This window comes from Mesoplodon bidens (assembly GCF_964165515.1).
Source record: "Mesoplodon bidens genome assembly, chromosome: 15".
Lineage (NCBI taxonomy): Eukaryota > Metazoa > Chordata > Mammalia > Artiodactyla > Ziphiidae > Mesoplodon > Mesoplodon bidens.
The window spans coordinates 54782442-54808526 of record NC_138171.1 but is presented as its reverse complement, the minus strand read 5'-3'; the positions used below and the strand labels follow the sequence as shown (position 1 = coordinate 54808526).

Genomic DNA, 26085 nt, shown 5'->3' with positions numbered 1-26085 from the left:
AGGGAGGCCCAGGAGGGACGTCCCGGCCCAGCCTTAGTCTCTCATGGTGCCCTGACCCCAGGCAACTGGGCTCCAGCACTCATGCCCTGGACCACGAGGGCAGCATGGTAATCCCCTGCTGACGTGGGTCTCTCCCTGAGATGATGAGTTCCAGAGGGCAGCGCCTGTCCTCTTTGCCACTGTGACCCCAGCATCAGCAGAGGGCAAGCAAGCATTAGTTCAATGAACAACTGACCTCTAAGCCTCAGTCTTCCTGTCTGGCTGCCATAAGGTAATGCGGTGAGTTTGGTAAGACAGTATATTCCATGTGCTTGGCACATAGTAGGTCCTCAGGAGGAAATGGGGATGGATGATTATCAGTGATCAGTCCTCTGCCTTAAGAGGGGTCTGACCTAGCCCCCCTTTTTCTCACTGCCCCTCCAAGCTGCTATTGGTGAAACCATCCCCTGGGGGTCCCCCAGCCCAGAGTGAGCCCAGAGGGCCCCACCGCAGACTTCCTTGCCCCACCCCCGTGAGCACAGCCCTCCAGACTTCTGGAATTGGGATCCAACGAGAGAGAAGGGACATGAGCCACAAGGCCAGTGGGTCAAAGTCCAGGGCAGTGGCTGCAAGCCAGGACACCCCCACCCCTCCCCGCCGAGGGAGGTGGGGGCAGGGTAGGACTGCAGCTGAGGCAGGAGGAGAGGAGGGGGCTGTGTGGCTCACTTCCTCTGACTGGGGCCCCCGGGACCCCCCCGATGGCATCAGGAGCGCCCACTGGGTTGGGTGATGTGTTTTCTGAGTGTGACACCCGTCGGCCAACAGAGGACAGCAAATACATTTTTTATGATCCTGGGAGGCTCATTCCAGTCACGTTTACTTGAAAAGAGGCTGGGCAGTCGAAGGGGACAAGTCATGTCTCAGTTATGTGGATCCTCTTTGGGCAAGAGGGGACACTTGTGGGATGATGTGGGGTTCTGGGAAAGCGATGCGGGGTGGGGGGCAGATTTCAGGAAGGGGGCGGGCTGTAGGGGGTTCCCCCTTACTGTTGGAACCTCATGTACTTTATGGAGGGGGAGGAGCTTATGGGGGGAACGGGTGTCAGCACAAGAGGCCAGATCTTTGCCAGGTGGAGAGGGTACCCTCATCCCCACCCCCCAATTTCCAGCCTATCTCCCAGAGCCTGGGACCATGAAAGCGCAACAGAGGGACTTTGGAATGGGGAAGGGGAAGCACAACTTCATGTTTTGGCCTGAAGGTGGGTTGGTATTTTGGGGAGTTCTTGGGAACAGAGCATGTCTATCCAATTTCAGACCCAGGGCTTCTGAGGGACTCCAGTCATCCCAGAGGAGGTTAGGGGCCGCCAAGGGGTGAGCGGCCAGGTGTGGAAGCCAGACTTGGTGCAGCTCCAACTTCTACTGTTTGTTCATAGCGTGTAGGGAGGAGTGAGAAAAATCGGAGGAAGGGCTAAAAGCGCCGGCTGGCACTGTCACTGAGTGTTCCGAAAGTGGGGGGGGGCGGATCTGGGGGCGAGTCGGAATCTTAAGTAGATGCGTCCCCATTCAGACACCCCCGGCTGAGGGATCCCTGGAGCGCATGTGGAGGAATCCTGTCCGCCCCCCAGAAGGGAGGCCCAGCCTAGGCTCCCTCCTCCGGGCCACCGGGGTATTGGAAGTGGGGAATCTCCCCTTTTCCCCGTCCCCGCCCCCCACCCCGAGTTTGGAGAACCCCAGGCTCTGCCCCCATAGGTCGAGGCTGACGTCGCCGCCGCATTTCTAGGAATGCCCCTATCCGCTGACTATATTTGGCGAGGGTTTCTAGGAAGCCCCCCCCCACCCGCCCCACCCGGCCCCGCCCGGCCCCGCTGCAGCCCCCGCCCCGGGCAGGCGGGAGCGCTCGGCTTCCAGGCTCTCACCCTCTCTCCCCGGCCGGGGAGGAGCCGCCCCGCCGCTTGGGCCGCCGCTGCCGCCTCCCCAGCGCGGCCAACCCCGGGCCGGCCCAGCCCCCGCCCCGGGCCGGCCATAGGGCGTGGGGGGGTGGGGAGCGGGGGAGGGTGGGGGCCGGGCCGGGGTGGGGGGGCGGGGGCGCGGCTTTGTGGCGGCAGCGGACCGTGGAGGCCGGGTGCAGCCCCGTCGGCTCCGCGCTCTCGGCAGAAAAGGCTTTTATACGCCCCCTGCCCATCACTTGGATCTGATCTGAGTAAGGGGGGGGATTTTTTTCTGGAAGTACCCCCCCACCCACGGTGAAGGATTTGAGGCTGGGCTCCAATCGAGGAGGAGGCTGCAGGGCCCGCGGGGCGCCCCCCACCCCGCGCACGCCTCCCGGGAGCCCTGGAAGGCGCAGCCCCGGGGGGCCCCCTGCACCCCCGGAGGAGGCAGCGGCGGTGAGTTTCCCCCTTTTTCCTGCACGGCACCCCTCCCCCGGGCCTGGGAGCCGCGGCAGGTGGGTGCCCAGGCCCCCGGGACAGAAGAGGGTGCGGGGTGGCTGCCTGGGGGTGGGTGGCGACACGAGCCGGGAGGGAGGTGGCGGCGTGGGGGAAGCGCGCGGCTCTCCCGGGACCCGGCGCTAGACGCTTGCCTGGGAGGGAAGCCGCCGCCGCTGCCGCCCCCCGAGGCAGCGGGATTGGGCTCCCTCCCCCCTCACCCCTCCCTGGCTCCCGAGAGAGGCGTGTTAGGCGTGGAGGTGGGATGGGGGCGAGGCAGCCCCCCCACCTCCCTAATGCCGGGGCTTGGAAATTAACGAGGCGGGTTGAAAGCCTACCACCCCACCCCCACCCCGGAAAGCAGGTTCGGGAAACTGACTCGCTGCGTGACCCCGATATCAGTGCCGCTCGGAGAGCAGGCCGCCCTGCTCGCGCGTCCGCGCCCGCCGCACCTCGTCGTCACTCCACGTGCGCCCGGGGCCGCGCTGGCACGGGCAGGGGGGCCAGCGCCAGCCTCCGGGGGCTGGGCCCTGGGGACGTCCGGAAAAGCCGGGAGCACAGTCCCCAGAGAGTTACCACCTCCCCGAAGTAAAGTTGGCTGCCCCCTCCCTCCGAGGAGTAGGCGGCCATAGCACGTTGGCTGTAGCTTTCGCTGGACAGGAGTTTAAAAAAAAAAAAAAATCTAGGTTCCGGGGTGCGGATCGGGGTGTCAGGGCCCGAGACCACACCAAGTTGCTCTGGCAAAAGTTAGGAGAAAAAAAGGAAAAGGCATTTTTGATTTGGGGCTGGGGGGGAGTGGCGTTTCTGGTTTCTCCTGCTTCCAAGCCCCACCGTGGGGAGCGTTGGAATGTGCCGCTCAGATCCTCTGAGGACACATCCATATTTATAATTTATTTTTAGGAGAAGTTGTGAAAAAGGGAGGGGGTTTAAAATGGGGAGAAAAGGTGTGTGTATCGGGGTGGCCTTTCCAGAACCCAGAGGCTAATTGAGCTATTAAGATGGAAATCACTTCCTCCAGTCGGGGCAAGCTGCAAATTTGACTTTAATAAGACAATTAAGGGCACAAATAACTAAACTTTAGCTGGATTTGGGAAGGGGTGGGGGTGGGGCACTGCAGGAGGCCCCCCAGGCACAACTTTTGCGCTCCCCTGAGGGCCATTTTGGACGCTCAGCGTCTTCCCTGGGACGATGTCAGGCCCAGCTATGGGTCTGGGAACAAGGGAGGGAAAAGATACCCCCATGGGGCAGGCAAATACGCCCTCCGTCCCCACCATGCTACTCTGGCTTTTGGATGAGATGAACTGTCATCCCATCATTCCTGCAGGAAAACCCAGTAATGATTCCTTTAATTATCCAGGATTCTCCAAAATCCTGCCTCAAAGGCAGCCTGCCCCAGTGCTGTGAGCTGAGAAGGGGGACACCCTTCTGGAGAAAGGAGGTTTTGGAGGCTGTGGTCCCAGAATCGGGGTTTTGAGGGCGAGATGAGTTTATGTTTTATCCAACTGGCCCACAAAGTCCCGCTTTTGGGGTCATTATAAACGGCGAGGGATTCAGGCCCCAGCAGTCCCTGGAGGGAGGGGGCGGAGACCTAGCTGCACTCTGAAGGTCGGTCGGAGGAAAGGGTAAAACTGAAAAGCCGTCTGGGGGATATTCTTATATATGTGTGTGTATGTGTTCTCAGTCTGTTGAACCTGCTGTTTTCAAGGGCCTTTCTTTGGGAGGCCAAGAAGGTATGAGAAGGCAAAAGTACTCCCCCCCACCCCCCCAGTGGTTTAATGAGATGTTTTAAACAGGATTTTAAGGGAATGAGTGACACATGGGTCGTGTCAAACCATTTGACACCCTCAAAAATCAAACATCACTGACATCGTGAATTGCAGTTACATTAGATTTGCTTGCTTGCTCCCACGTGGAATCGCAGTATTTCTTTGCAATTCTTTGCTACGCTGATCTTAGTCATTTTATAAGAAACGCTGGATAATCTGTTGTCAGGGAATTCTCTAAGGCAAGGGTGACGGAGGTACAAATGCCCTCCCATTAACCTTATTAAGTTCTGTTAATTTACACACACACACACACACACACCCCTACCCTCCAGTTGTAACCTATATAGACATCCACATACCTTAAGTTTCTTTATTTGCAAACCTGGATTTCAATCAAGTGTTCACGGCAGGGCATAGAGAAAAGTGAGCTGTACCTGAAAACCTCTGGAACACCAAGTCCCTGATAGAAGATTCGTGTTGAATAGACATGACACATAGACACACTGGTGACATTCGCGTTCCCGGGGCCTTGGCAAAAAACAGTTCTTTACTTTTCAGAGTTCTTTCCCTTTGTTATGGGACACGATGAAACAGCACAATTTTCAGGAGTCCACAATCCCAGCGTGGCTGGGCGATGGGAAATTGTCACGTTGTGAATTGCTGAATCGTCACCCCCATCGTAGCGCCAGAGAGCTGACTGTCAGGTCCTATTTGCTTTGCTAAATAAGGACATCTCACCAAATTAGCCTCTAATGATACTTCTACAAATGGGGTGTTTTACGTGAATTAACGAGACCGGAACACCAAATGTCGCACCAAGATACTGAGCTATAATCGTGGCGATGAAGCAGCATGTTAAAATTGCTGAATTGTCAAGTATGGAAAAATCAGAATTTAGTGCTGAATGTGAACCGGGGGCTGCTTTAATTCGAGCAATCGAAACAGCACAGCCCCTGCTTACACTCGGCCCTCTGCAAGGGTGAATGTAATTATGAATACATTTAGCAAACTCCCCCTGCCTCTGAATCTGGAAACAGGCAGAGTAGTACGGTGAAGAGATTGTAAGTCAGTACTTTGCAGTGAGAAGTGGTCACTAATTCAGCAAAGGACCACAGCTTCTTTTCATATTCTGACCACTGCTCTCCCCCCACTCCCCGACCCTAACCAATAAAAAAAAAAAAAAGCTCAGCTGTGGAACTGCTGAATACATTTTGGCTTTTCTCCTTTTGCCCCTCTGTGTGAAATTTCACGAAGCAGTTGCTACTTTTCCCTCCAAGGAAGTGTGGATGGATTTCGAAAGAAAAAAAAAAAGCAAATTTGAATGTCGGTCTTAGCAATACACAAGCCATAGCCGACTCTCACAGGGAAAAAAATGTTTCAACAGAAAGAATATGGAATAGCTGGCGGGGGGGTAAAATATTTAGGAGAGGGGCTGCAATGAAACTCCTACTTCCTTAAAAATAAAACATGCGTTTCTGACCCAAACCAATGAAAGTTGGAAAAGTCCCTAAGGGAGCACTCCCTCTATTTCTTGCTTCCCAGCCTCCCACCCACTTATATTAAGAGCAGAAGGAAGATTCTTGCTAGATAAACTTACAACTACCTTATAGAAGAGCAGCTCAGCCTCTTGTAATTGTGATATTGTAAATATCAGCTATTTTAGGCATGAGGATAGAAATGGGTCAGATGAAAGTGAGGGCAAACTTGGTCCTTAGAACCACTTGCCAGAAAGGGCACACCCAAACAAGATCATCCATTTTCTTTCTTGCCGAGCATCCCAAACTTGGGAAAATGTATCCCAAACTTGGGAAAATGTATCCCAAGTCCTTTTTGCTTCTTATATTTGGAACAAGGTGAAAGTAAACGCTGAAGAAAAACACCGACGCGAACGTGATATAAAATGATCACAGACTTTAGGCCTAGTAGCCATGCATGCTTTTCAGGCAAAAGAGTACATGTTGAAGAGAGTTTGGAAGGAGGGGACTTCAGGGTCCCTGTCACCCCCAAGCCCCCCACACCTCCTCGGGGTCTCTTTCCAAAGCACCCAGTCCTCAGAGGCTGCTTTCCCAGCGTCCTCCATTGTAGGGGGTGTGTGTGCAGATATTTACAAAGCTTTCGAGTTTCCGATTTTACATCATCTTCCTTATATAAAACAGTCAAGTTGAAGGAACCACAAAGCAAACTCCTTTCTCAGTGTCTCCGGAAAGGCTGCACCACTAGCATGAAAGGGAAGCACACCTAGAAAATGAAAACTGATGTTGGTGTCCCAAGAAAGCCATTGTCAAAAGGGATTGAGAAGAGGGAGGCAAATTTAGCCTTTGCTGGAGGATTTGGCCCAGGCGGGAAAGGAGCCTTAAGGTAGCTGTGCAGTGTGGTGTGAAAATTTTCTGAGAGACGTGCAGAAAACCAGGCTCTCTTGTTGGAATCATGCGTGAGATCAGTGCCCGGGTCTGTTGGCATCTCTGCCCAAAACATCCTGGACCGCTGCCAGCCCAGACCTGAACGTGGCCTTGGAGCCACCACCAGAGCCCAAACAAGCCCCAGACAGGTGCTGGGGTGCGGTGGGGTGGGGTGGGGTCTCTCCTCCTGGGGCCCTCGGGGCCCGCAGCATTTCTTGGCTAAAAGCAGGGAGCTGGGGGGGGGGTGTTAGGCTCCCAAGAGCAGCCTCCCCAGAGACTCTTGACTGTCCCGGTTACCATGTGGCCTCCGGTGAGGGCAGAACCCAACTTTGCTAAGACCAGGCTAGCAGGTTCCAGAGCAGAGCTGTGCTTTTGCAGCCTGGGCTGAAGCTCTCTCTGCCCTCCAGCAACAGGGCTGTGATCCTGCCGTTTGGGGTGGGCCGAGGGGGTGTGGCACGGGGCCAGCCGCAGAGCAGGGACACATCTAAGCTACCGTGCAATCTACCCCCTGCAGGTGTGTGTGTGCGCGCGCTGTGTGTGTGTGCGCGTGTGTTTGCCTGCCTTCTCCAGCCAGCGGCCTCCCGTCCACGTGGGGAGCTGAACCCTCTTCTTTCAATCAGGGTGCAAGGAAAACCCGGGCCAGGGGGTCAGGGCTGCAGCCTGGAAGTGGGGAGAAGGCTTTGGCAGGCCATCAGAGGGCCTGGAGGGAAGGCCAGGGAGGTGGATGAGAGGGGACCTACGTCTAAGCCACCCTGGGGGCCGGCAGAGAGAGAACTGTGTGGGCATTCCAGAATAAGACATGCAGGAAAGAAGCCTGCTCAGCCTTGGCACCGGGTCGCATCCTCTGGGGGAAGTTGCACCCAGCCCGGAGTCAGCCAAGCCCACAGGCCTCCCGTTTGGCCTCAGTAACTGGACTTTAGGCCACCAAAAGGCCCCATGGGTTCCTGATTGTATCTTTGAGTGGCATTAAAAGGTCCAGACCAGGCACTCGTAGGCCAGGCCATATTTAGCCTCAGGTTCACCCGGAGAATATTTTAGGTGCTGCTTGAAAGGCGAGATCTAGGCCTGGTTGCCGGCTGTCACATGGCAAGTGTAGAATCGCCCCCTCGCAGGTCTGGCCGAGGTGGCCGGGTGCTCACCACCACAGATGCCCGGAGTCCCTGCCAGAGCTCCGGGGCCACGCGACAGGTGCCGAGGAGCCAGCGAGCGCCCAGGTCGCGGGTTCTGTGTTGGGAAGGCTTTTTGCCCCGTTTTTCACTCTGATGGTGATAAGGCTGCTTCCATTCACAGAACTCACAGAGGCTGTTTTCAGCCCCTCTCTTCCGCGATGGCCCAGTGTGATATGCCAGCTTGCTGAGTGAGCAGCCTCCTCCTCGGGTGTCAGCGGCGGTAGAGGTGTTAACCCTTTCAAGGCGGGCGGGGGGTTGCTGGCTGGCTTGGGGGAGGGCCTTGTCTGCAGAGACCTTGAAGGCCACAAACCCTGGGGAGCCCCTGCCCTTGACTCCTTAATCCTTACTCGTTAGTGGCTGGACCTGAGAGTCGGCACACTGGACCTTAGCTGTGATTTTCCCCCTTTGGCCCCGTCAGTGATAACCGCCAGGCTCCCCGACCCAAGCTCTCGCCCTTCACTTGTTCATACAGCCCTGGAAACGGCTGCTTACTTTACAGATATTTTCATCCGGGTTTCCAAGTTGATAACTTTCCCACATTCCAGAGGAAGGAGGGATTGAGGGATCTGTGATTCACTTGGGTTATTAACGAGGGTTTGGGATAATCATTCGGGGTCTTGGGGAGATGGCACTGGCTCTTGAGCATCACCTGGCCTTAGGGACTAATCCTCGTCACCTGCTCTGGGATTCCAGATCCTGGTTTTCTGGGCACAGAGGAGGCGCATCTATATTGAAGCCACTGTGTGGAGACACATTTAGCCAATTATCAGCCTTTCGGGAGCCTGGGTGGAGCCACCGCCTGTGCACCAGGAAAGCGTCGGCTTGTTTAAAGTTTGCTCTAACTTTGTACATTTTTTCCTTTTTAGTTTTGGCTCTTGGAGTTCCGAGAGCCACCACTTCCTGCCCAGCTGGTTCATTACCGCAGGGAAAATGAGGGACTTTTGGGGGCAGATGTGTTTCCATTCCGCTATCATAATGCCCCTAAAAATCCTTATTGCTCTTGCAGTATTCCTCGGGGGTCCCTGGGCCAGCTGTGGCAGCTGAGTTTCTCCAGCAACTAAAAGAAGAGACAAAGATGTTCCCCCAAACCTTCCCTTCTGGTCCCTGGTAGAGCTCCCCTCAGCAGTGCTCAGAACTGGTGATCACCATGAAAAATAAAAAGATGCCATCCGCAGACACCAGTTCCTAAACATGCTTTTTGCCCTCCAGGGGCCGAATGTTGGAGATCAGGCTTGGGAAACAGGGCAGCTGAGGCTGCTGTCAGCGTTTGCTCTGGGGGTTCATGGTGGGGGAGGTGAGGAAAGTGGGGAAGAAACAAGTGTTACCTGTTTGACAAGGCAATTCACATTCAGCCTGGGCCTTCCAGCAGGGCCTCTGGGATCCTCACCTTGGCAGGGGCTCTGGACAGTCCTGACTGGCTCACCAGCTCCCTGAGTCAGACCACTTCCCCACTCTCTGCCTCGGTTTCCTTCTCTGGCAAGGGAGGGGCAACACCCCATGCTCTGTTCTGAAAGGGTTCTCACCTGTACCTAGAGCGTTATCTTGAGTTCAAGTGATAGACAAGCTCAGAGGGTGCTTTGAAAGTGCTGATGCCACAGCATGAAACATGGAAGCTGTTAGTGCTGATACTTACTAATACACGCTTCATATGCTAAGACAGCTCGGACAGGAGCAGAGACTACAGCCCAGCAGTAAGCACAGGTTTCTAGAATCATGGAATCAGGCAGCCCCAGCCCTGAGACTCTTGCGCAGTGTCACCCCCAGGCAAGTGACTCAACCTCTCTGGGCCTCCATTTCCTCACGTAGGAAACCTATGTTTTGGAATAGAAGTTTCCCAAGTCTGATATGCACATGATTTTAAGTGGTACCTGGCTAGAGACGTAAATTATTCTAACAGGTATTTCTTTGTACAGCAGATTTCTACTTATGGCAAGCAGTTGGCTTTCAGTTTAGGGTAGGTGTAGAAGGGCTCTTTTTTACATCAATTTATGCAAGATAAAGAGGGTGAGTTGCTTGAAAGAAAAATATCAAGCAAAGGAGAGTACGGGTGGCCTGAGGATGGGCCAGAACCCAAGATGATCCTTTCTAAAGTTTCAAAGTCTACCTCTTTTTTTTTTTTTTTTTCTTTTTGGCCGCGTGGCATGGCTTTTGAGATCTTAGTTCCCCAACCAGGGACTGAACCCAGCCCTCGGCAGTGAGACGCGGAGTCCTAACCACTGGATAGCCAGGGAGTTCCCCATAGTCCACCTCTTAAGAATTCTTGTTTGTCTTAGGGATTTTCTGCACCCCTGGAGTTGGTGTGGGGAGGGGTAGGTTACCAATTCCAATCTGCAGGGGGCTCGACCTGTGACAACCGGAGGTCACGTGTCTTCTCCCCCTACAAACTCCTGCCCTGCTCGCCAACACCAGTGAGACCCCTTGGATCTCTGCCCCTATGCCCACCCATAGCTCTGACTTGTCTTTTATTTTAAGATCCTGCTGCCCCAGCACCCTCCTTCCTGGCTGAGGCACCTCTCTGAGCCTCAGTTTTCTCAGTGAAATGGGGAGAATAATTAACCCCCTGTCTCAGAGCAGTGTGAAGATCAGGGGTTAATGGGACTCCATTGAGCAGCTATGATGGTGCACAAACGGCACGGCTCAGAAGGCAGTGGGCACCGGAGGCCCTGGGATGGGCAGGGGGCACAGCGGCACCCTTGGCCTGGAGGGGTATTCCTTGGACAGGCCACCCGATGCCAGGCCTGGGCATCAGCTCCCCACCCACCCCCTGGGATGGGGAAATAGCAAGCACTGGGCCTCAGCCAGCAGGGGCGGGCTCTGGTTTCACTTTCTGCTGTGTCATGGGGTGGGGAGTGGCATCAGGGCCCAGCTGGCCAGCTGGGGCAGGCACCGAGAGGCTGGCAGACAGCTGTGGCCCAGCTGCCAGAGCACAACCCGTGCCCTCACCCTGCAGCCTGCCAGGATGGGGGCTGGGCCCTAGGGCACCCCTTAAATGCCTCTCACCCCCTTGCCTTGCACAGCGAGAGGACCCCAAGTGAGAAAAGCCAGGAGGGGATGAAATGGTTCCTCTAGCCACGAGATTGCCCCCAAACAAGTTCTTAAGGCCGCAGTCTTGAGGTTCTGAGCACTGCGGCTGTTGATTCTGGATCAGAGTGCTCTGGCTGGATGCCTGCTTCCCACCTGCCTTCACTGGTGCATGTCTATCGAGGGCCTACTGTGTGCTCAGCACAGTGCCAGGTGCCAGAGGTACAGCAGGAAGCAAGACAGTGCCTGCCCTCATGGGGCTCCAAGTTGAGTCGCAGGGGACAGACAAAAGAGCAAGTAAAGAGAGAAAAAGGGACTTGCCTGGTGGTGCAGTGGTAAGAATCCACCTGCCAATGCAGGGGACAGGGGTTCAATCCCTGGTCTGGGAAGGTCCCACATGCCACGGAGCAACTGAGCCTGTGCGCCACAACTACTGAGCCCACGTGCCAGAACTACTGAGCCTGCGCAGCTAGAGCCTGTGCTCTGCAACGAGAGAAGTCACCGCAATGAGAAGCCCGTGCACCGCAACGAAGAGTAGCCCCCGCTCGCCTCAACTAGAGAAAGCCCACTTGCAGCAACAAAGACCCAACGCAGCCAAAAAATTAATTAATTAATTAATTATTTTACAAAGAGAAAGAATCCCATCTTATGGGACAGTTCCACACTGTACGCTTTGTGGTAGCATCTCAGAGAAGGTACATGCATACATGCGTGTGTGTGCAAGTGTGCGTGTCAGGGATGTGTCGACTCCTGGGACACGCAGTCGGTTGAGAACACAGACCCAGGGACCAGATGTCCCATGTTTGAATCTGGATTTTTCCACTGACTGGTGTGAGATCACAAGCAAGTTCCCTCTCCTTTTTGGGCCTCAGTTTCCCCATCTCTACATGATAGGGTTGTAATGAGGATGAAATGAACATCCGTAAAGAACTTAAGACAGTGTCTGGCATCAACCGTCTGCTGTCTAAGTCTTAGCCATTATCTAATAGTCATAAATGTGCGCTCTTCTCATAGGATGAAATGCAGCCGTCACTGCAGGCTGAGAACAGCAGTGATATTGCTGAGCCTGCCCTCCCTGCTCAGCGCTGTACCTGCCTCATCTCACTTACTAGCCACAACCAGACCTCACATTGGCCTTAGCATCTCTTTGTTCACATGAGGAAATGGAGGCTCAGACAGGTGAAGAGATGTGTCCAATGGTACCCAGCTGGAAAGCAGTTTGACCCCAGGCGCAGGGCCAGCTTCACAGCGTGGGCCCTGCATAGTTCAGTGCTCTGCTGTTGTCATCCTGAAAGTTTGAAGAATTTTCGAACAAAGTGCCCACGTTTTCATTTAGCAAATTACAGAGCCAGTCCTGCCCAGATCTGACTTACTCCAAAGCTGGCACTCTTAACTCCTACCATCCATCTATCATACAGCTGGCCCAGAGTGGTTTTCCAATTCATTGGTACAGTATTTAGTGTGGGACTGAAATCCTGGGGAGAATACAGGACTTATTATGGGGCCAAATTGCCCAGATGCCTATTTGATTGTCGCCCCCATCAGAAGGAAGGGGGGTAGTTGCCAAGGGCAGGGGGTGACTCATTCATTGCTATATCCCTAGGACCTGGCATGTATTAGCTGCTCAGTTAATCACTGTGAAACAAAGTGAATGAATGGGAGGCTGCCGTATCTCCCGAACTAAACCCGATTTAAATAACACCGTCCAGGAAATCAGGTCATCAATGGTGGCTACCCTCAGCTGGCTTCTGGACAATCCCCTGAAGGGTGTGGAGACAAAGGTCTCTTCCCTCCCCTGGCTGCAAACCCAGGCCGCAAACCTGCATGCCAATACCTCGTAGCAGATTACTGTTTAAACAGGTTCTGGTGGGGACCTCAGAGGCAACACAAGTGTTTAAAGACATGGCAGGCCTGGATTCCTGAGCACCTGTTATTGGGTAAGATGCCGAGCTCAGCCAAAAGAATACTTGAGTTCTGGGCAGGTTCAAGTCCCAGCTGAGGATCAGGGGGTACAGTTTCCTGGACTGCTAAATGAGAGAGTTTGGATTTGGGGGTTAAGGGTCCTCTTTTCCTCTGAAATTAGAGTTTTTCTACACTCTCACAGTTCCAAATTTGCTCCCCAAAAAAACTTAGCTTTACTAAGAAGCAAAGAATCCTCTCAAAAGCCTTTAAGATATTTATAACAATAATAAACGTGTTTTGGCCAACTGTTTTCACAGGCTTGATCTCCATCACTTCACATAATTACCATACGAAATAGGGGTTACTACCCTCATTTTCTAAATAACAGCGTAACCACCAACATATATTGAGTGTTTTATATGATGTAAGCACTTTACACATATGAAGTCATTTTCATTGCACAAGCAACATATAAAGGAGGCACTGTTACTGCCTCTGGTTTCCTGATGAGGAAACAAGCTTAAAGAGAGGAACTGACTTGTCCAAGGTCACACACCCAGCATGTGATGAGCTGGAGTTCAAGCCTGGATCTTCTATGTCAGGGGTCAGCAAACCTTTTCTGGAAAGGGCCAGATACTAAATATTTTTAGACTTTATAGACCATACAGCCCCTGTCACAGCTACTCCACTCTGCTGTTGTAACAAGAAGCCAACCAGAGACATTAAGTAAATGAATGGATGTGGCTGTGTGTTCCAATAAAACTTTATTTACAAAATCAGGAAGTGGGCTGATTTTGGCCCACAGGCTATAGTTTGCCAACCCTGTTCCAGACCCCAAAACCTGCAAGAACCTGGCCCTGGCAACGATCTTCCTCACCCTCTCTCCCCACCTGTGAGGTGACTGAGTTACGTTTCAGAACAGAGACCAGTGGGGCCTGGGAGAAGTTGAGTTGGCCCCTCTTTCCTTGGGATTATGAAGCTCTTGGAATTTACAACTACTAGGACTTGTTAGTGACTGCCATGATAGGTCACCACGGGGACTTTAAAATTGTAATTTTAATAGCTGTCAAGTGAGTAACTTTTTTATGCCATAAGTTTATTTACAAACATATCTAGGATGCTGAGTTCAAGAGTTTGATCCTTTTTTCAAAGAGACTGCACACTTAAAATGCTCCTCTTCGTATCTGTCTCATTGATTATTTTTTAAGCAGTTGGTGTCTTACTATATAGAAAGGTGCAGCAAATCCAGACCCAAAGTACAAAGTCATCATAGCTAGTAACCACCACTTGTTTTCCACTGAAAATGGTAAATTCTTCCCTGGACCCTCCTCACAGTGGCTCCTACGGACCACTGAGGTTGTGAACCTCCGGATGCTTTGTCCCAACATAGCGCTGTTGGAAGCCCTGCGAAAAGCTCAGAAACCGAAGGCAGAAGAAATGGAGGCAGCACACCTCATGCTCCTTTCCTCACGACCTTGTTCCCCTGCGTGCAAGGACCGAAAGGGAAGTGAGTAACTTTTAAAGAGCAAAGTGTTTAGGAAAATACCTCTATGGGGCACTTTGGCTGTGGAAGGAACTTCTCTTTGGGGAAGGCACTTCTCTGTAGTTGGTGGGAATGGCAATAGAGTGAAAAATGTCTTAAGGCAGAAGAAGGTACCGGGAAGGGGAGATGGAAAGTTGTGTGTGTGTGTGTGCGCACATGCACACACGTGCAGAGAGGGTGGAGGAGAGAGAGATTTCCCAAAGGCAGGAGGCTGGAGCCTAAGGATTCCTGGCAGGAGAAGGGGGTCAGGGGGGAGGACATGACTTTCTCCCCCAACAGTTTTATTGAGATATAATTCATTTACCATGTAGTTCACCCATTTCAAGGGCACAACTCAATGGCTTTGAGTATATTTATAGAGTTGTGCGACCATCATAACAATCAATTTTAAAACAGTTCTATCCCCTCAGAAAGAAACCCCCATACCCATTAACAGTCACCACCCCACCCCAATCTTCCAGTCTCTCCCCCAGTCCCCACCCCTAAACAACCACTAATCTACTTTCTGTCTCTGTAGATTTGCCTGTTCTGCATATTTCCTACCAGTGGAATCATACAGTATGTGATCCTTTGTTACTGGCTTCTTTCACTCAGGATTTGTGTCCTCAAGCTTCATCCATGCTGGGCTTCCCTGGTGGCACAGTGGTTAAGAATCTGCCTGACAATGCAGGGCACATGGGTTTGAGCCCTGGTCCGGGAAGATCCCACGTGCCGCGGAACAACTAAGCCTGTCACCACAGCTACTGAGCTTGCGCTCTAGAGCCAGTGAGCCACAACTACTGAGCCCACGCATCACAACTACCGAAGCTCACGCGCCTAGAGCCCGTGCTCCGCAACAAGAGAAGCCACCGCAAGGAAGAGTAGCCCCTGCTCGCCACAACTAGAGAAAGCCCACACTCCAACAAAGACCCAATGCAGCCAAAAATAAATAAATTTTTTAAAAATGTTTTTAAAAGGTTCATCCATGCTGTGGCCCATATCAGAACTTCATTCCTTTTTATGACAAATAACATCCATATTTTATTTATCCAGTTGTCAGTTGATAGACATTTGGCAGTTATGCATAATTCAGCTATGAATATTCATGTGTTTTTGTGTGGACGTATGTTTTCATTTCTTTGGAGTAATATATCTAGAGTAGAATTGCTGGGTCATACGGCAACTCCATTTTAACATTTTGAGGACCTGCCGGAGGCACATCATATAGTGCCTTCTTCAACTTTGTATTATGGAAGTTTCCTACCATACTGAAAATGAGAAAGAACCCTGTACCCATCATCCAGGTTCAACAACGATCAACATTTTGCCGGTCTTGTTTCACCTGCCTTCCCTCCTCCACCATTGTTTCCCACTGAGTAGTTTGAAGCCAGTTCACACACTGCACTTCATGCCGTTAACTTGGCTGAGAGGTCAACATTTCCTTTCATCCCAAACCTTCAGGCCAAGTCTCCTATACCCATATCCTTGTGTGGATGGAATTTGGGGACAGTGGAGGAATTGGGGCATAGTCTAGAGTGAGTCAGCGTGGGGTGGGATAGGAATGCTCCTGAGTGAAGCAAGTCTAGCTACAGGATTTGCAAAATGAAAATATGGAGCCCTTTGTTCAGAAATTACTAAGAAGTTCAAGATAACAACAGTAGAACATCAAACTTAACGTAGACCCTGTACAACAGCACAAGTCATGTGCCCATGAGGCCAGCAAAAGGGCGCCCAAGCAGAACTGAGAACTGATTCATTGGCTGCAGGAATTTCGAGCTTTGGGTGCCTAGGAGGGACACAAGCCTCCCTCACCCCCAATCTCTGGAAAGGAGAGTTGGGTCTCTCATGGCATGTGGGACAGCGTTTAAGTCCGTTCCATTGGAATCTCCAAAAATAAGATGACCCCAGCTGACCTGTGGGTTATAAGTACTTCTAAAAAATAGCCATTTGTCTTAAGCCTTCTTCCCTAAGAACCTGCAGTTGTTTCATTTGGCCACAGCATTTTGTCCTGGACTCTGAGTGTACCGTGATATCACGGCAAATGACAGGGCTGCAGGACAGAGGCCTGCTGGTGAGCAAACAATCCAGGGCAGCAGCACGACCAGGGATACCCATTAGAGGCAGGTGGCCATGGCAGACACTGGCAACCATCATGGCACCCAATCCCTCCCAGCTCAGACAGAGCTCCCTTATCCTTCTCAAAGGATAGCCTCCACCAAGCAAATGAACCTTATTTCTCGTGCTTATCTAGACTCTCAACCCAAGAATTCACCTAGAGATTCAGAGTCTACAGTTTGTGTTGGGATGACACTGCAAGGATTCACTTATACTAACGGAACCTTGTCGTGAACGGGAACGCAACACGACTGAGGAGGAGAGAGTGGAAGAGAGGGACTCACTGAAGAGAGCAGGTAAGGACCTTGCAGCGCCTCCTGTTCTCTGTGGCATGTTCAGTGAATGAGTGAACATTCATTCATTCGTTCAATTATTTGAGGACTTATACATAAGAGACTGAGTACCGGGCATGAGCAATCTAGTAGTCAACAAGACAGACACAGTTCCTACCCTTAGGGGCAGGAGAGGCAATCATAAACCAAAGAGGAAGAAAACATTTTACATTTGATTAAAATAATATAACAACGGCAAAAAAAAAAACCCCAACAACAGGTCTGAGTAAATTCGGCTGGCAGTTTTGGGGTTTATAGACAGTGGATCTTAAAGCAAAGCCCAACTCAGGATTTTGGCAATTCTCAGCAGACTGAATGTGGAAGCAGCACAACCAGGAGAAGGCTCTGGAGGAGGTAGATGGCTCAGGGTTTTATTTTTGTTTTTTCAACTGCCAGCACTTTCTCCTCCCACTTCTGTTAACAGACGCGATGCCCAGTGGGAATATGGCCAAAGATGGCCGCTTACAGCACCCAAGCCTCAGCTATAGTAATTGGTCCAGGCACAGACACGTGACTCAAATACAACCAATCACTGCAGCCCACTTCTGGGCTGCAGTGATTCGTCCAGGTGTGGTCATGTGACCCAAGCAGGGCCAATCCAGGATTACCCTAACTAGAGCTGGTGAGAAGGCTGCTTTTCCCACCCCATCTCCAGCATCCAGAGCTATCTGTGACCACAGAGACTGAGGCCAGTATGGAGGAAGGGAGAAATGAGGATTGGGATGGGGGTATGGGGAGGAGAGAGAGACTGGCGCTGCGTTCTGTCCCTGGATCCAAGAGCAACTCAGCCTCTTTTGTTCTTCATCATAGCTACCTGAGTAATGAATCTCCCATCTTCCTCAATCAGATCAACTCTGGTTTCTGTATGGTCCAAAGCATCCCAATTCAGGACTTGGGAACTGTTTTTCCCTCTTCATGGATTGTGTGAATCTAAAAGGGGTAGGTTATCCTCAGAGCTCATTCTCCCCTAGGTTTGCCTGCTGTACTTGGGAATGAGAGATTCCCCTGACACATCTCCATGCTCCCCCGCTCCAATTAATTTACCACTGAATCAGAGCTAAACACTTATTCTTGGACTTCAAGTCCTGCCCTCTTCCTGCTTGCTTGCTTCTCCCCGACCTCATTCCCAACATACACCCACCTCCCCTTCCCACCCTGCTCTCCACCAAGGATGGAGCCTGCAGCTTGCCGTGGCCTCTGCTCCAATGCCCACCACATTATATTTGCAATGATTTACTTATGACTGTTACCCCCCATGACCTTGAGCTTGGGGACCCGCGTCTCACTCATCTTTGCACCCCCAGCAGCTGGCACACAGCAGGTGGGCAGCAATGCGGGAGGGAGGGAGGGAAAGGAGGAGGAGGGGAGAAAGGGTCACTCCTTCCTACTGAGTCTGGTCAACAGATGGATCACTCAGAGGGTCAAGTTCTATACTTGTTTCCTCCGCCAGATACTCTTCCCTCAGGTGGACACACAGCTCGTGCTCCCAACCCCTTCAGGCCTCTACTTCAGTGTCACCTGGGAACTGCATTCTCCCAGTCCCCCTTTTTTGTGTGTGTGTGGTATGCGGGTCTCTCTCTCTCCCCCTCTCTCTCCCTCTCTCTCTCACTGAAATGTCAGCTCCAGGTGGGCAGCCATCTTTGATTTGTTCCCTGCTGTATCCTCAGCACCTAGTAGATGCTCAATAAATATCTGTGGAATGAATGAATTCACCAAAAACCACAGTCTTGCCAAATTTGTTTCTCCCTGTGCACTTCATGTGTTTTACAGGTGTCAGGTGATGTATTAGGTTCCTAGGGCAGCCATAACAAATTACTACAAACCGAGTGGCTTAAAACAATAGAAATCTATTCTTTCAAAGTTCTGGAGGCTAGAAGTCCAAACTCTGGCAGGGCTATACTCCTCCCAGGCGCTCCAGAGGAAAATCCATGCCTTGCCTCTTCCAGCTTCTGGTGGCTCCAGTGTTCCTTGACATGTGGCTGCATCACTCTAATCTCTGCTTCCATCTTCCTACGTTCTTCTCTCTGTCTGGCTCTGCTTCTCTCATACAAGGATGCACGTAACTGTACTTAGTGCCCATCCGAATAATCCAGGGTAAACTCCACCTCTCAAGACGCTTAACTTAATCACATCTTTTTCCGTATAAGGAAACCTGTGAAGGTTCTGGGAGAGAAGTGGACATAGCTTTTCTCTTTCTGGGGGTCGCCATTCAGTCCACTGTACGATTGGCATGAAGACCAGAAAAGCAAAGATTCCCACCACCACGCCATTGGCCTGACAGATACGTAATGAAAAAGAGTATTATTGTTGTATTACATTGCCCTGGTCAGAGGAAATAAGGGAAATAAAGGAGCCCCTTTGCATTTTTTCTCTAACTCCACTTTCACTTTTTTTTTTTTTTTTTTTTTTTTTTGCAGTAGGCGGGCTTCTCACTGCTGTGGCCTCTCCCGTTGCGGAGCACAGGCTCCGGATGCGCAGGCTCAGCAGCCATGGTGCACGGACCCAGCCGCTCCGTGGCATATGGGATCTTCCCAGACCAGGGCACGAACCCGTGTCCCCTGCATCGACAGGCGGACTCTCAACCACTGCGCCACCAGGGAAGCCCCCACTTTCACTTTTTAAATGTAACCACTGTAAGCAGTCTGCATAATCTTCATAAATTTTCTAACCATATTTGAGAGCATATACTTTTTTGGCTCCTAACATTAAGAAAATTGGAGGGGGTGGGCGTTATAATATATCCTGAAGACATGACAGCCCTCTGACCCACCACAATCTTTCTAATGACTTCTAGCAATGCACCATAGTTAACCTGTCCCCAACTGGCCAGCACTTCAGTTAATTCCAGGATTTTGCCATTGTAACATATATACTCTCTGGCATGTGTCCCGGTATCCTCATCAGATACATTCCTAGAAGTGGAATTTCTAGGTCAGAGGATATGTGCATTTTTAAATTTCTACAGCTGTTGCCCAGTGCCCTTCACCAAGGTGGCATCATTCATAGGCCCATCAACAATGCACAAGTGAGGGTGTCTGTTTCCAACACCCTCGCCCCCCTTGGCAAGGATGCAGCATGTCAGGAGGAAGCAAATCCCAAACTCAGATAAGTGGACTTTCCACGTGGACCTGGGTGAGGGTGGACACGGCCTCCAAGTTTGTCCCTGTGGCTTTCTGAAGTGCTAAGTAAGCCATTCACAGTTCTCGTCTGGGTTTTATAAACAAAGGCAGAGTTTGGGGAGGTGGGCCAGAACCGTGCAGCGGATGCATTGTGCAACTCAGTATTTATTTCTTTAGTACGGTCAGAACTTAAATATGGTCAAAACATATTCTCCTGTTAATTTACACAAACAAATATGTTCCTGGGCTGACACCTCCAGTGCCAAGTTTCTAGGGGAAATGAAATTCTACTGTGAGAGGATAAACCACTAGAGAGAAGATGAGGGTGGAAAAGTCGCCACCGTTTGCTTTGCACATCCGAACTGGGCTGCTGAGAGGTGTTTCAGAACTGGGCTCTCGCCTCTTGGTCTCTTTCTGTCTTAGCTGCAGATAAACTTGCCAGTAATTTCAGCAAATGAAACATGGAACGTGTCGAGGCCAGAGGACGGAAAACACTCCGATTTCGATAAAAGGAGGTCTGCTCGCCTTGGAATCCTCCACCCTGCTAGTCAGCAGACGCAAAGATTTATCCAGAGGGGCTGATGAATTGAGAAAACAGAAATGAGGCCAATGTGAGTTGCCTTTCAAGAGCTGTGCTAATATAAAACCAAGCAACTTGAATTTGTTCCAAGAGGGGATTAAAGCAACATGTTATTTTGAGTGATTGCTTAATTTATTGAGCTGTGGCTAGATCTGTAATGAAATACAGCCCTTGCAACTGATAACCTCCTGCTGTAATTGAACTTCTACAATTAAGGAATATTTTCTGAGAGTTTCTCTGGAACAGCTCAGAATTTTTAGTCTGTGTGGTGGGGTGTTTTTGAGCACTCATTTTCCAGGCAAGCTTTTTTTTTTTTTCTTTAAGGAGTGACAGGCTGATGTTAATAAGGAAAATAAACAGCATTTTATTGAATGTCTTACGTGCACCAGGCACTTAATATACATTATCTCTAATCCTGACAACAGCCCAAGGAAGTCACTCTTTTTTGTCCTTATTTTACAGAGATGAGACTCCTAGACGTTAAGTAATTTTGCAGAGTGGCACTGTCCCAGATGGTAGCTACTAGCCACTTGTGGCTATTTCTGTGTAAGTTAGTTAAAATTTTTAAAATCTAAAAATTCACTTCCGAGGTTGCACTAATAACCCTATGGGGCTAGTGGCTACCACACTGGACGGTGCAGATATAGACCATTTTGATTACTGCAGAAGGTTCTACTGCTCCGTGCCATTCCAGGTATTTCACAGGTAGAAACTGGCAGTGCTAGATTTCAATCCCAAGCTAATGGGCTTTGAAGGCAGCATCTGCCATATCCCTCATTTCCTTCTCTTCCTTTGGCTGAGAAGCAAGGACTAGAGCAGTGATTCTAAACCCTGGCTGCACATTAAAATTACCTGGACTGCTTTAAAAAACAGTAGTGGGCTTCCCTGGTGGCGCAGTTGTTGAGAGTCTGCCTGCCAATGCAGGGCACATGGGTCCGTGCCCCGGTCCGGGAAGATCCCACATGGTGCAGAGCGGCTGGGCCCGTGAGCCATGGCCGCTGAGCCTGCACGTCCGGAGCCTGTGCTCCACAACAGGAGAGGCCACAACAGTGAGAGGCCCGTGTACCGCAAAAAAATAAAATAAATAAAAAATATAAATAAATAAATAAAAACCAGTAGTGATGTTAGTGTCCCAGGCCCAGAGATTCTGACTTAATTGTGATTGAGAGGAGTTTTTAATAATTCTCCCTGTGACTCAAGTGTGCAGCCAGGATTAAGAGCAGTTAGATGAGAGGATCCACACACAGGATGGTGGAAGGAGCTGGTTCGTCTGCCATGAGAATGTAGTCCCTTGTGGATTCTGACATGGGCTTCTCTCAGAGCCACTTCTAAGCCTCCTCATCAGAGACCTCAGGTTCATTTCTGAGGGAAAGGCTTAAGTGCTTTTTCATATGCTTCCTGCTTGAGTGGGAGACACAAAGGGGAACTCTGCTTTTAGAAAGAGGCTTTGTCACACTGTCATGGAAGAAAGGAGATGTGGATGTAAGATCACAGAGATGAAGTGAAAAACCTGGAGTCCCCAGTTTGAATGGGAAGCATCAGTATTTTGCCTTACAAAATAAAGCACGTGTTTCCTACCCCTGTCCACTGAAAAGGTTAGAAATAATGGGCAATTCACTAACAGTGAGCACTCCCAGCACCCACATTGTGGTCTCTAAACACCACTTCCAACTAGAAGTGCTCTCTGCAGGTTCTGTGGAGACAGGGCTGATTCGAGGTCTGAGGCGGGAAATATGCAAGATGAGCCTGGAACACCTTATCATCCAAGTAGCTCAGAAGCTGTTATGGGGACACATCAAAAAGGAGGCAGGAAGACAACATGAAGAGGCTCCCACTGGCCAAAGATGGGACATTCTGAGCATCAATAAGAATAATAACTGCAACTGATGGAAATGTGTTACGTATGTCCAAATCTGTAAGTTCACAATGACACTTAGAAAAACAGAAAAGCATAAACTCATTTGTCATCTTTGGAGGATGTTGGGACCAACTTTTTTTTTTTTTCTTTCCTTTTGGCCACACTGCATGGCTTGCAGGATCTCAGTTCCCAGACCAGGGATTGAACCCAGGCCATGGCAGTGAAAGCCTGGAATCCTAACCACTAGGCCACCAGGGAACTCCCTGGGATGAACTTCTTATTTTGAAAACTGTCAAATACAAGGGAAAGAATCAAGCATTTATCCTTTCTGGTATGAACCACACTTTACAGTAACCAAATGGCTGATCAGGGGAAGTTTCTTTATAGACATATTCCAGCTAACAAATAAAGACAGAAGGAGAGAATTAGTAAGCCGCCATTTTCAACCTCTAATGGATCTAGACAGTGATCATCAACGGCTACTAACATCATGAAGGGGGACAGCCACACGTTACGTGCCTTCAAATAGAAATGCAGCCACTAGGAAGTAGTCATACAAACACAAAAAAACAAACATGAATCTCAGCGAACTTCTAGATCTAACTACTGATTTACAAGAAACAGAGTGGGCAGAGGAACACGTATAACACCAGCTCGGGGATGCAGTAAGCAAAATCCAGACCGGAACACTCTACAGAACAACCAACCCAGTTTCCTCAACAAATGAATTGCAAGAGAAGAAAGAGGAAGGGAGGGAGAACCCGCAGATTAAGAAAGGCGTAAGAGGCGTATCAACCAGTCACAATGTATGAACCTTATATGAATCCCGATTTTTTTTTTTTTTTTTTGCCGTACGCGGGCCTCTCACTGTTGTGGCCTCTCCCGCTGCGGAGCACAGGCTCCGGACGCGCAGGCTCGGCGGCCACGGCTCACAGGCCCAGCCACTCCGCGGCATGTGGGATCCTCCCGGACCGAGACACGAACCCGGTCCCCTGCATCGGCAGGCGGACTCTCAACCACTGCGCCACCAGGGAAGCCCCACTGAATCCTGATTTTAACTGTAAAGAAAACAGTTATGAGACAACCAGAAAATTCTGACCACTGGATATTTGCTGATATTAAAGCATTACTGTTAGTTTTAGTAGGTGTGATGGTGGTAAAAAAAAAAATCCTTTTTTTTTTTGGAGTCATAAACGAAAATATTTGCAGAAGAAATGGTTGATGTCTGGAATTTGCTTAGTATCTGAGTATCTGGGATGAGGGAGGAGGGGAAGGGGCTATAGATGGAACAAGGTTGGCTGAGAGTTGGTGATTATTGACGCTGGGTGATGGATAGCTGGGGTTTATGGTACCATGTACTCTACTCTTGTGTGCACTTGTGTATTGGTTTGACCTGCCCACCACTGCTGGCATCTCTGGGTAGCAGGTTTGAGATACATCTCAGCGCATGCATGTGTGCACACCCTCTCCTGTCTCCATGGCAACCAGTGAGGTGAGAAAGCAGCATCCAACAGGTTCCTGTCCACATGAGGATCCGGCCAGGCTGCTGGTGTTCTGCTCGGCCCACCGTGGCTGTTCCCTTTGGAGAACTCCTAGTCAGATCTTCACAGTCCCACCCACCCCCACCAGATCTGCCTCCTTGCACCCCTTTGCCATCACTCGTGCTCTCCCTACGCACCCCCTGAGGAAGTAGAGGCCAATTAGTGGAGAGACAGGACCCTGAATCAGATCCAAGTTCAATTTTTGATTTCTCCACTTAATGGCAGGACCTTTAACCTCCCTGAGTCTCAGTTTTCTCACCTGTAAGATGGGCATGATGTGACTTCAACAAACTCAACAAATCTTTATTATGGGGGGAACAGTGGCAAAAAGGACCTAGTCTCCACCTTATGGAACTAGACACCTGGAGGTAAAAGGCAATCTTAAGAATATGTACTGTGATAAAGTACATGTTTAAAAAAATTTTTTTTGAAAACTGGCAGAGTAACTACTTATGAAAGATCATAACTCTAAATCACACTTTTCATTAACTAGGATATCCACACTTTCCAACTACTGACTATCCGCTATGCCAGACCTATAGAATATTTTCACTTAACGGAGTGTTCATATTTCCATGAAGTAAGTACTATTATCACTACGATTTTATGGAGGAGGAAACTAGGCATTAGAGGTGAGATAACTTGCCCACAGCTGCACTGTGGGCGCATGGCCCTGTCTTCTTTGCTCGGCCCTCTGCATTGATTAAGCTCTGAAATGCAGCAGCTGGGCTGGGAAACCAGAACTACCCGGAGGCCAAAAGCTCTCCAGGTCAAACCCCATTTTGCAAATGAGGAAGCAGTGGCCCCGAAAGGCCAAGTAACTTGTTCCAAGCCACAAGCTGAATTGGCTGCTTAACCTGTGTCCAGGCCGCTTGGGGAGAAGGTACAGGGAAGCCCCACGCGGTGAGGGAGGCTTATTTCCCCAGTTCATCCTGTCCCAGGGTAGGGTGGCCAGTCATCCTGGGGCTTCCCAGGACTGGGAACTTTAGGTGCTTAAATTGGGGAAGTCCTGGGCCAACTGGGATGAGTTGATCACGCTGTCTCATAGCGAGGCATCTAAGTGGATGTTTTCTAGGACATGAGAACGAGCACCAAGTCCCCACAGAAGTACTGGGGTTTCATGCCTTATATAATTAACTGATTATTAATATCTAGGCTCCCCCTGCCCCAGCTAGACTCTCCACCCACAGGGGCAGGGACCAGTATGTGATATCCACTTCTGTTTTACAGCCCCTGACTCAACGGTGACCCATGAATGACACTCAATAAACAGTGATCAAATGGACCAGCCAACACTATCATCACCTCTGACTGGGCCTCCATCTGAAATTGCAGAAACCCTCTACAGCTGCCGTGACCTCCAGTTCCCATTTCAGACAGACTGGTATCCATGATGTCACATGATAGAAGATGATTCCAGAGAAAGACTGGCCAAGAGGCTCCTGGAGGGAGCTATGGCAGACAAGACTGGGTGTGGTTTTTCTATAATTATTGTACCTGTTTTGTCTGTTCTTTCTTGGCTCTGTTCACATCCCCATCCCAGCACCAGTGCAGGAAAACAAAACATTATCGCAGAGTTTGAGACAAGATGGCTGGCTGGTTCCCTCTCTGCTTGTAATTAATGCCAAAAATGTTCATGACTTGCCTTGGCCACAAAGGTAATAATAAAATCAGGCAGTCTGATTATTTGGCTACTAATTTCCTTCTTCGTTTTTTTTTTTTTTTCCTCCCCGTTTCCTTAAATTAATTCCAGAGTTCCTCCAGATTTCTCGTTGCTAAGCTATAAAATTCCAATTTCTCAGCGCCCATGCTGATTGGCAGGGAGGCTCTGGGCAGTTCCAATCAGAAGCAGGTTGCTGAAAGGAACATCCACATCGTAGCTTGCCCCGGGGTATTGGAATTTTCTCTCTGATGTTATGAACCATCAAAGTCTTTGTCTAACTGTGCAAAACCCGTTCTCTTGATCTTGTCTGCCTCTCTCTGGAGTGCAGGCTGTTGGGGGGATGCCAGAGGTCCTGGAATTTCCTGCTGGTCCTGGAGGAATAGGGAGTCCCTGGGTCTCCAGGTTGGGGTCAGCGACAGAAATGCCCACGACCTGTCCATGGTTGACCAAAGATGACAGCATGGAGCCCTGCCATGGGCTGGGACATGCCTCAATCCTCCCCTGACTGACCTCTCCCGTGCCATCTCTTAAGCTTGGTGAAAGGCTGAAGGGGGTTGAGGAAAAGTAGGTGCCATTGGATGTGGGGTTGTTGCGGAGAGGCTGCATTTGTAAAGGACTTTAAAACATGTAGACGGTAAGGGCACCGTGGAGGGCCATTCTGGTGTTTCATCTCCAGAATCCTGATGCAAGCAGCCAC

At 50.4% G+C, this 26085-nt stretch overlaps 1 protein-coding gene and 1 long non-coding RNA gene across 3 annotated transcripts; one reads left to right on the top strand and one right to left on the bottom strand.

Annotated features, from left to right (window-relative positions):
- The first annotated feature begins 2086 nt into the window (after positions 1 to 2086).
- Positions 2087 to 25826, top strand: LOC308628410. 2 transcript variants are annotated; one of them, XR_014017530.1, is made up of 4 exons: positions 2087 to 2362; positions 16432 to 16591; positions 20170 to 20357; positions 24956 to 25826. It is a non-coding gene; the product is annotated as an uncharacterized lncRNA (long non-coding RNA). The 2 variants fall into 2 exon arrangements; XR_014017531.1 differs by lacking the exon at positions 20170 to 20357 and having other exon boundaries at positions 24956 to 25821.
- Positions 13777 to 14151, bottom strand: LOC308628409 (cytochrome c oxidase subunit 7C, mitochondrial-like). The gene has a single exon (XM_081255265.1). It carries the CDS (start codon positions 14044 to 14046, stop codon positions 13855 to 13857), a length of 192 nt encoding a protein of 63 aa, XP_081111391.1. The 5' UTR covers positions 14047 to 14151; the 3' UTR covers positions 13777 to 13854.
- Positions 25827 to 26085: the final 259 nt, after the last annotated feature.

Coding starts and splice junctions, on each gene's coding strand:
- LOC308628409 (XM_081255265.1), bottom strand. CDS start 14,046: ATGTTGGGACAAAGCATCCGGAGGTTCACAACCTCAGTGGTCCGTAGG.